At 29.7% G+C, this 11091-nt stretch overlaps 2 protein-coding genes across 2 annotated transcripts; one reads left to right on the forward strand and one right to left on the reverse strand.

The window, feature by feature from the left end:
* Window positions 1-4571: 4571 nt before the first annotated feature.
* On the forward strand, window positions 4572-6314 carry LOC139095421 (uncharacterized). The gene is made up of 4 exons (XM_070646770.1): window positions 4572-4692; window positions 4753-4916; window positions 4974-5636; window positions 5769-6314. The coding sequence occupies exons 2-4, from the start codon at window positions 4859-4861 to the stop codon at window positions 5819-5821; spliced, it is 774 nt and encodes a 257-aa protein (XP_070502871.1). The 5' UTR covers window positions 4572-4692; window positions 4753-4858; the 3' UTR covers window positions 5822-6314.
* Window positions 6315-9838: 3524 nt separating this feature from the next.
* LOC139095441 (uncharacterized) lies at window positions 9839-10615 on the reverse strand. Its single transcript, XM_070646792.1, has one exon. It carries the CDS (start codon window positions 10613-10615, stop codon window positions 9839-9841), a length of 777 nt encoding a protein of 258 aa, XP_070502893.1.
* Window positions 10616-11091: the final 476 nt, after the last annotated feature.

The following is an 11091-nucleotide window of genomic DNA, read 5'->3' on the forward strand; positions in this document are numbered from 1 at the left end:
ATGTAGTAAATTAGACAATATTTAGCATTTTTTACAAGAAGGTTTGAGAAACTGTTTATTTTTGGCAGTTTGACTTTTTAAAAATTTTTAAAAATATAAAATTCACAATTTTTTATAACGGTTTTACAAGATTTGAATTTTCGAAAAATTGGAATTTGTATGGTTTTTAAAAATTCAAATCTCAAATGTCCGTTAAATATTCAAAAGATTCAAATTGATAAAAAATTGGAATTTGTATGGTTTTTAAAAATTCAAATCTCAAATGTCCGTTAAATATTCAAATTTCAAATGTCCGTTATAAAATTGAACTTCAAATGTTCAGACAATTTGAATCTCAAATGTCCGCTAAAATTTGAATTTCAAAAATCCGTTAAATTATTTTATATCATTTAGAGTCCAAAAATGCGCTTAATCTCCATATCCAACTGCATACACATCATAAGACCCTTTTACCCTTCAGAACAACTGCGTTGACGTTGATGACCGAGAGGAAATACTCAGAAAAATTATGTATTTGTTCAAATGAGTGTAATTTTTTGATATGAATCTCTTGTTACTTAATTAAATGTCTTGCTGGGCATTCGCGAGCATAATTCTTATTTTACAGTTTTTTTTCTGTGAATCTTCAAAATTATAGGAAATGAAAATTAGTCGTTTTGAGCTATATTTACGCGTATATACAGGTGGGAAGATTCTCATCATTATTAACAGCGGAATCAAGCTACAATGTAACCAACCTTCATTCGATGACAATTGGAACTTTCACGCATGTCGATGCAAATTCTTTTATTGATATTAGCGGATTAACTGAATAAATTAATTCAAAACTTTGTTGGATGTGACTTCAATATGGTGAGATTAATTGTGAGATTTATAGCAAGCCATTAGACGCCTTAATAGATTTTTGCAACAATCTAGTCGGGTATAACAAATATATGAAAGCTTTGCTGGAGGTCTGGAGACATTTGAATATTTTTATAGACGAATCTTTATTAATTGGAGTAGTTTGTTGATTGGAATTGTGATTTTATGGAATTAGGAAGATGATTTTGGGTTATTTATTGGATTTATAGGATTAGCTTAAGCTGTTTTTGGTTTAAATTTGATTTTGGCAATTTTTTGGTTTTAAAAAAAAATTCTCACTTTTTCAAATTTTTAAAAACCGTTATTTTTTTAACATTACCACCCATTAATTTTTTCAATTTTTGTTTCAATATCTTGAAACTTTGTATTGAAAATTAATTAATCCTTTATCTGAACTTTCAAATCACAAAAAGCCGTTAAAAATTTAAATTCATAAAAACCGTTAATTCTTCAATTTAATTATTATTTTTTAATTCCCTTCACTAATTAATTTATAATCAGCTTACAAAAATACAATCTTGCTGATACCTTTCCATGTGAACTTGAATGTTAAAAATATAATTTAATTAAATTTTATTACGATCCCCAATTGTATCAGAAACATTTAAATTTTTTCAAAAAAATTTAATTAAAAGTACCAATTGAAGTTTAAACTTTTATAATAGTTGCCAATAAAAATCTTTACATTCATGTCAACCATTAAGTTTTCTTATTAATTAAGATGGAATTACATAAAATTTTATTGCTCCTTTTTCTGGAGCTGGGTTTGCATGAAAGTATTGACAATTTGGTATTAATGAGGATTTGTTGATGATTTTATGGGGTAATTTGATTATGACAACCAAAGAGCCTCTTATTGACATACTTGTTTGAATGTTTTGAGACACGTGGTTGAAGGAATCAAAAGTTTCAAGTAAAACTGGACATTACTGTAACTTATGGATAATCTTGTGGAACTTTTTGAACAAAATTCATGACTTAAAGTAATAAACTGCAAAAATTAACCTCAAATTTTGAGGTTATCTAACCTCAAAATCATAAAAATCAACTGATTCCCGACTTATTTTCAATAATTAATGCCGCAAAGACATCAAGCAAGCGGTAACATTGTGTGCGATTATTTCAATTAACGTCATTAGCATCATCACTAAGAGTCGATCTCATCAATATGCATATGACATAAAATGGCTTAATTATAATCGTTGTGAGCAATAAAATGGTATTATTAATATCAATATGAAGGCAGGAAATAAAAGCATCTAATCGGTTATGCGACTAAAATGGTATAAATGGATTTTAATAATCTTACAATGAGATGAACATACATGCAATGTTAATTTACAATTCTAAATTAAAGCTTTTTGTCATTTAGATGTTTGTAATTTGAGATTTTTCTTGACATGAACAGGAAAATGAGCGGAATGGAAGCGATTTGAATGTGTTGCTTTATATAGTTTATAGTTATCATCAGTATTGTTAATAATATGGCTGTTAAGAGTGTGTAATTAAGTGAGAAATTGCGTTTTTTGCCATTTAGTCTTCATTGACTTTTTAACGGAAATTTTAAATTTGAATTTTGTACATTTTACCGCATTTTTAGTTACTGAACACAAAAATACAGTAAATAATCAGAATAAATTGAATTTCAAGAATCAGAGCTCTGCAGAACCAGCACAATCATCAATTATTGAAGAAATCAAAACAAGGAATCACAAACATCACATTTAAAAGTGTTAAAGCTTGAAAAATAGACTTAAAACAGGAAAATAGAATTTCTTTCAATTTCAAAATCAATAAAAACAGCAAACAGCACTTAAAGTATTTCATACTCAATTATTATTTCCGATACTTGTCCAATAACTGCCACACAATTATTGTCGACGCACATAGAGAATTTATTTTTATTTGTTAAACGTTTTAAATGTGAAAACTTGAAGTTTTTACATATTTTTATATTTAATCCCTATATTTATGTCCAGTCTGTTATGGTTCATAATCGTCCTGAATTACTTGATATACCATGTAGTGAATTTAAATAAAAAATACAATGTATTGGTTAAAAAATGGAATTTTTTCATATTTTAACCTAAAAATTTTAAAGTACAAATAATCGTGTTGTTTATTTCAAACAATAAAGCAGTTGTTGGATGTCATCTACTCCTTATTAGACTGTAAGTGATCACGTCTTGTTTAAATGCGGTCAAGAATTTGTAATAGTAAATTTTTTCACTTTTAAATATGAAAATCAATTAACAAAGCACATAAAACTTAAAATTTTTAAGCATGCTTGACATTTTTTGTGTCGATTTTTTTTTAATAGTTAATTAATGTGCAATTTTTCTTTATATTTAAAAGTTTTATTGCGAATATACTGATATAAATTTTTTACATAATTAATTAAGGATATGTTAATTAGTCGTGTTTATTATAGGCTTTTTAAAAAATAATAAAACTTAGTTAAGGTATTGGAGATGGAGGCTAAGTTTTTTTTTATGAAATAAATGCACCATTTAGCGATTATTTAAAGCTATTGCAGTTGAAATTGACACTTTATATTTTTTAATTTTAAGTCAATGAAACTATCGACTGCTTTACGTGAAGCCACTCAACTGATATTGTATACATCCTATAGTAAATGAAATTCCTTTAATCCAGTTCCATTCATACGGAAAAGTATCGTGAATGAGGGATTATCTTTATTGGAACTGGATTTTTTTTATTTCAATTTTGCTTCTGTTGGACGAGGAAATTGAATATGGATTGACCCTTTATGGTAAGTAGCCCGAGCAGCATTGCATTTGGTATTGGAAATTGGCAAGCGATAGAGCCAGCTTCAGGCGACTAGCAAAACAATAACATAACCTCACTTTTTTTCCTATAAGAACTTTTTAATATTGGAATTTAATTTAAAATCAATTACTGAGTTAAGTGATGGAGTTATGCAACTGTTGATGTCCCCTAAGTGTCATCTAACATTCCAGCAAATTCAGCATCAAACCTTAAAAGCACATTTTTACAGTTAAAATTTTGCAATTCTTTTTCAATTCACAGTTGTGTCATCTTACATTGAGGTATACGACACATAACAAAAAATTGACAGTTGTCGTCTCACGTATCTTGGTCAATTTCATTAATATGGGAAGTTTAAGTACACACATTTATTTGCTGTAAAATATGTTATATATTTTTTATTGTTATTATTGTTTAAAAAATCATTTAGTAAAATGACTCTAGTTAATAAAATTTAAATGATTTTTTTTTTCTTTGTTAAATCAATTGGCTTTTATTGTTCTCTCAGAATATGAAATTTCAGAAATTTACAAAATATGTTAATTTGGTATAATATATTATATGTCACGTAATTTAACTTTATATGTCTGGTAGTTGCTTAAGTTTGAAGGAATTTTGAGTATGTCATGCATATACCTTTCAAATTTATTGACACATTATTAAATTTCTTAATTCTATTTTAAAATACTGTTTTTAAATTCATAACGGCTTTTAAGAATTAAAAAAATGTTCAAAAACCAAAACTCACCACAAAAATGTAAACAAAGTAGTTTTGTTGAATATGGTGAAATTTGACTCGAAAATTTCTGACAAAAATTAAATAATTAAAAGACATTGATGCCTGCTTATTAAGACCTGAATTAACCAACAAGAACAATATTAATCGTGTGAAATTATAGAATAATTGTGGAATTAATTGTAACATCAAATAATTAAAAAAATTGAACAAAAAATTATTAGAAGAGGTTAAACACATTGAATGCATAAATTAGCTATTTACAGGCATAGTGACTAGCTTTGTGGGATTGATTATTGTTGGTAAGACATGATAAGTTAGATCCAGTGACATAAAAATGTTTAAAAAATGAAAAATTTCAGTTTTTTGTGATTATGGACTTCATCTGGAATGTTATTTGCTGTAGATGCTCTGTATCCAAGTTCCGCATGAAGTAAAGCAAAGAATAACTATAAACATGACATCAATATGAGCCTTACAATATTATTATTAACTTTAATGCTCTCAATAGTTGTTCTAGAGACAGGTGAATAATTTATAGATAAAATTAACTTAATTAAACTTCATTAAACATGATCGATAGACTCTTGTACGAGCTTTACTGGATGGAAATTAAGGCATGTTGATGTTGAACACAAAGAACCAACAGTAGAAAGAGAAATGACCACAAAAATGATTGATATTGAGATTAATTACAACAATATTAAGAACATAAGCAGGATGCAACGATATTATACAGAACCAATTATACTTCAAGTCGGAGCCGAACTACAAAGATGTGAACATGAATTTGAGCAAGTTTTTTGTCATAATCATGGGAAATGTATTAAAATAAAGGCTCCTGGAAGCTCAAATAATGAGAAAGCTCAATGCATTTGTGACACTGGCTATGCGGATCCACGATGTATGACTAAACTTCCTGATGGCGAATATAAAACAGTTAATGATCGATCAGACATAAATCACAAACTTCCAGCAACAACAACGATCGAATCAACAATTGAGACGAAAATATTAAGGAGCACGACAGAGAGAAACATAGCAAATGAGAAGGATTTTGGAGAAAAAATTCCATGTCCAGAACCTTTTGATCAACACTTCTGTATACATGGTGAATGCTTTACATTTTCTAATACAATAGATGGATATTATTGTATTTGTCATGACGATTTTACTGGATTGAGATGTGAAGAAAAAGGTACTGATCATTATTATCAAACGAGAAAGAGTCGTCGGGAGATACGAAGTGAGTATTGGGTATACTCTGTGTGTTTTGAAGTTTCAAACGGAAATTCTAAATTTGAAAAATTTCAAAAATTAAAAAACCGTTAATTTTCAAATTTTTTATGACCGTTTAAAATTTTTCTTAATTCGACAGGTTCTAGGAGGAAAAGATACAAAACAAATTCAAAATTTCGCGAACTTACTTGACAAATACTTCAAATTATATTCCATTATGTGAATATAATTAACATTCAGCTGTTCCGTAATGTGACCACAAAAGCAACGTGTCCAAAGACGAGTTTAGCAAGCAGATGATGATTCATGTGGAATATTTGCTAAGTGAAATGAGTATTAGTAGTAGATTCTACTACTATAAAATTTCCTTAATTACATTAATTCGATTTTATCGAGAATATTTTATAGATTTTTAAGCCTGTATTGCACATTTTTTTTTCCTCATTTTAAAAGGACTTTTATGAAAGTTCTCGGCTTAAACCTCTCATGTGCAATATTTTTTTAATTCCAGTTATTATTTTTGTTAGCTAGTTTATTTTGTTGTTATTCCGCTCACTCATAATCTTCTTGCTTTACAATAATTCCTGCTTCTTTTCCCATGTAATTTACTAATATTATATTTAATTATGATTTTTCTATTGATAAATTTCAATTAACTCAAAATGATGATTAAAAAAAACTTGATAACTCTTTGGGTCGCCATTACATAAAACAATGTTGATGTATGTAATAACAAGCAACAACCAATTTATGATGAAAAAGTTTAATTAATAAAAATTAATAGTTTTTAGCTATTAGTGTAGGTATTAAAATAAATAGTAAATTTTTAATAGCATAAAGCATGAAAGCTGAATAGCTTTGAGCGCTAATCGAATGATAGCTTAAGCTTATGCATTGAAAAAATGTGAAATTTATGAAAAAATTCAGTTTTGTAACGGAAAAATTTGAAAAATTTAAGTTCAAACTAGTTCAATTTTTGAACTAAATATTCAAATATCAACTGACTGTTAAAAATCCAAATGAGCTCCAATTTTAGATTTTGTACATAATGTTCAAATTTTGAACTTCAAAATGAATTTTTAAATAACGGTTAACTTCCTGAAATCATCGAAAAATCGGCAATGGTCTAGTAGATTAGGAAGTTAGACAGTCGTCTTAAAGGGCATGGGTTCGATTCCAGGTAAGGGGTAAGTCTCATAAAATTGAATTCGTTATTCATGAAATACAGAAATAATTAAAAAGTTGACAATCTGAAGAAGTTCACATGAAAATCTTCTAATTCCACGACTAACCATAAACTCTTCACATTACAATTTACTCCATACACACAATAACCGTTTAAACTCGAGAATTCCATTGAAGATGAATTTACTTCGATCTAATTGATTCAAAAATAATCAAACGGTATTTTAAATTCATAACAATTGACACTCAAAAATGCCAATGAACAATTTCTATGACTGAATAGAACTTTCAATTCCATTCTTATAAGAGTTTACAATCCATTTTCGAATCAATTGAAATTAACTGCATTCAAGAAAAAAGATTCAATACAAAGTAATTCATACAGTTAATCCAATTGAAAGTCACTCATTGATATCTAATTATTTACTCCATCAATATGACAATATTCACACGATCAATAGATGTCAATAATATGATTTTAATGTGTATATGTTGTTATGAATAATTTGAATGAGTTTGCTTGTGATGTCAAAATGCCAGTTAACTGTTACATCATTATTCTTACATTAACATTTTAAAACTACTCATTTTTGATGCTTCAGCATTCATGTGAGCAAATGATGTGAGAATATTTAGAGGCTATGGGTGAATGGAGCGTTGAAATGTACTGAATGAAGCTTCATAAAGGTATGAATTTGGGTGATAATGCGCTGAATTTTGGATGATAATGCGCTGAATTTTGGTTGATAATGCGCTGAATTTTGGTTGATAATGCGCTGAATCTTGGTTGATAATGCGCTAACTTTTATTTGATAATGCGCTGAATTGTACTTTATATTAAAAAACAGCACAAAGTGACTAAAAACCCACAACTCTCCATTCATTCAAGCTAAAAAAATCTTCCTCACTTCTATTTTCGATCTAATGATAACCACATGAGCTGTGCCTCGTCTTAATGTCATCTCGTGTGCATGAAAATGGCAATTTTGAAATCTTTCGAAGAGTTTTTTTTATGGAAATAATTTCTATGCCATTTACTTCTTCACCACACATTAGAAATAGGCTAGAAATGTCTTTTGTGCATGCACACTAGATGTTAGAGTCACATGCGGCTTGCTACAATGTAACTTTAACGAAATTGCGAAAAAAATGGCAGTAAAAATTTATGCACGGAAGAATGCGGCACATGTTGAATTGTGAATTCTGGAGGCATTTATCAATAATTTTTTTCTAATTTTTTTGCCTGCCTTTCGTTACCTGGCGTTTCAATTAATTTATTGTGAATCGACAGTTTCTGGGTCGTTTGGCATTTTTGCTGAAATATTTATTAGCAGGTAGATTGAGGCAAAAGTCAATAAAAAAAGTAGATGACGGAAGCAAAATGCTGAAATGCATCTATCGTAGAGAAATGAACGTGAATTTATTGATTTTTGAGTTTAACATGAGGACTTAGACATATCGCGGAGTCACGAATCCTACCTCTCCCTCTCTTGATGCACATCTCATAGTTTGACATCCAGTTGATTAAATTTGAGGTTAGATTTTTTTTCTGATGAAATAATTAAATTTCAACCAATTAAGTGGTTATTCGAGTTTAATTAAAGTGTCCATCGGAAGCTTCTCAAAGGTCACAGCAACTCATCCAACAGAATAACCAGCTTCTAACATCACTTTTTAAAATTGCATTGAAAATTTGCATTTCTAACGATGATTAATGGCGTTTGATGTGCGATTAACATTTTCGCTTTTTTTTTCTTCTTCGCATTAAACGCTTTTTAATAGCTTTAAATTAATCTTTTTATGCCGTTTGCATGCTAAATTTAAAGCTTACGAAGATGATCAGAAATTTTAATTTTTTCTTATATATTCATAATTTTTGTTATGTTTTTCATGAATATTGGCACGCGATGATGCCTATTTAAATTATAAAGACAAAAAAACGTCAGTCAACAATCAGAAAAAGTAAATCTTTTATATGAAGTTATGGAAAAAAAAAGTTTCGTCGCTAATTATGGCGTTGAAATCTTTTGAATTGTCTCATGGTCAAGTGAATGTAAATTAAGTCTAAAGAAAGATTAATTAAAATTGTTTTTTGATCAAATGGAGACATGTTAATGATTAATTTCCTTTATCCTATTATCATTACGGTTGAATTGAAGCTGGAATGTGAAAGAAATCGAAAGTAACTCCTTTGGAGTCTTCTTGCATCAAAATTTGGTAATATCAAGATTAGAGGTTTCAGTAAAATCAAGTGAATTGCATAAATGGCCGTTTTAGCTAGGAACAGATACCTGTTCAACCACTTTATTAATGCCCTACGATTCACAGTGGATCAATAGTAACTAATCATCATCATCAAGGAATCTGCATCGCCTGATTGTCCAGGAATACAATATTCATCATCATTGTGGATTCATTAGATGTGGATAACAAAACACCAAGAGAACAACCAAAGAACTACTCCTAAGACGAGCTATTGATAGATACAGTATAGCAAGAACATCTCCATTAACTCTACATCAAAGTCGGTTACTTCATCGTCAATATACCACATACCATTCATTTCTCACTCACAAAGTCCATCTTAAGTATGTAATTCACCTATCAATTCAAGCATAAGTATTAATACAGATTGCCACAGATTACGAAATATTACGAAACATTTTCACTGCAAAAAAATTAAAAAAAAATCTCCACAAAAAATTTCACGTTAAACGATACAAAAGGAAAGCACAAAGAATAATCATTATATTGTCTTTTGTTTAGCTCACAACAGCAACAAACATTTACCTTGCGTATTGGCTCACATCTCAGCACTCTCTATTTCTCTTTTTATGGCACAACTAGTATGAAGCTTCATCAAGCATGATAGGAAAAGATTGTTTTTAAGGTTAAGTTCTTTATTTCATTTATTTCTTTTTTAAAAACGTAATTTAAAGCTTAAATTGATTCTGTTAATAATAGTTATTACTGTCATGGTACAGTCGTGGTTCCTTAAATGTCAAATGTCTTCTACAGTCCCAATTAATAAAGAATAGGATAAGATACATCATCAGCAATTCCACACAGGTTAACTCCACGTGTCATTTTGAAGAACCCAGCATCTCCCCACCATGTTCCATAACTGTTCTTAATAATCCAATAATCATGTCCACCTTCTGATCCCCATCCGATAAGCAATGCTGTATGATCTCTTTTGTGGTTAATTTGGCACTCGCCATAATAATCACTAAAGATTCCTCCAGCATGTTGATCGAATCCAGTTGGTGCGTGGAAGGAGATGAACAGCGGTCCTTGTTTGTATAAAGCATTCCTAATCATTTCTTCGTCACGTGGCAGTTGGACATAACTTCTTACATGTGTTCCATGTACTCCAAGTCCTTGAGATCGGCACACGTTTTGTTGTCCATTATAAGGATAGTCATAAGCAGATGCAATTCCATTGTGTCGTGCAAAATCAAAAACATCGCTGTAGTGACCTCCTTTACATCCTAGATAATGTTGTCCATCATGTAAACAATCAATCATTTCCTGTTCGGAGAGCTTTTGATGATTACCGAAGTGAATACTCAGCTGTCCTTCTATGGCAGCGATACTTGCAAATATAAAACAGCTTCCACATTGACCTTGGTATTGAATTGGTCTAACTACACCTGGAACATCTCTCCATGAGAAATATTCTGGAAGTGCTGTGTACGGTAATGAATTTACATTGAAATTTGAATGTGGAAATTGATTGTATGGATATGCTGATGCCAGATATATCACTTGAAGTGCGATAAAGATTATTGCTGTCTTCATCTTCTCTATGCTTTCTAGATGAATATTGTTCCTTAGAATAAGTATAAACTGATTTAATTATTTAAAATTTTTGATACTTTTACTGATGATGTGATCAATTGATTGTTAAATCTTAACTGGTATAGCTTTGGAGAATCTTGGTTTATATACATCTTGATAAGGTAACAAACTTTTTCAGGTATTCCAAAAATCTTTAATAAAGTTTGTAATTTGTTTGTTTTTGTCAAAATAGTTTGTATTACATACCTATCAAATCTAGTAAAGGGAGATCATGAGAAAGGTTATTCTAACCGAAAGAGTATAATTCTGAAAAACGGATCCTGAATGGGACTCGTTTTAGAATTTACAATCGAATATTCCTATCATTGAACTATCGTGTGTTATTCGACTATGTGAAAGAGTGCCTAGGAGATTGAGTAATCCGAAGTCTGACTCTGAAACTGAACAAGTGTTGAACGTATACCTTATCGCGGTGG

This window comes from Chironomus tepperi, unplaced genomic scaffold, assembly GCF_022539635.2.
Source record: "Chironomus tepperi strain 1889 unplaced genomic scaffold, CSIRO-AGI_Ctep_v1 contig_364, whole genome shotgun sequence".
NCBI lineage: Eukaryota > Metazoa > Arthropoda > Insecta > Diptera > Chironomidae > Chironomus > Chironomus tepperi.

What these genes read in the sequence shown, in the direction of transcription:
- LOC139095421 (XM_070646770.1), top strand. Translation starts at nt 4,859, where the DNA reads ATGAGCCTTACAATATTATTATTAACTTTAATGCTCTCAATAGTTGTT. An exon ending in AATAGTTGTTCTAGAGACAG is followed by an intron (nt 4,917 to 4,973) that starts GTGAATAATTTA and finishes CATGATCGATAG; the next exon opens with ACTCTTGTACGAGCTTTACT. An exon ending in GAGTCGTCGGGAGATACGAA is followed by an intron (nt 5,637 to 5,768) that starts GTGAGTATTGGG and finishes TTAATTCGACAG; the next exon opens with GTTCTAGGAGGAAAAGATAC.
- LOC139095441 (XM_070646792.1), bottom strand. Translation starts at nt 10,615, where the DNA reads ATGAAGACAGCAATAATCTTTATCGCACTTCAAGTGATATATCTGGCA.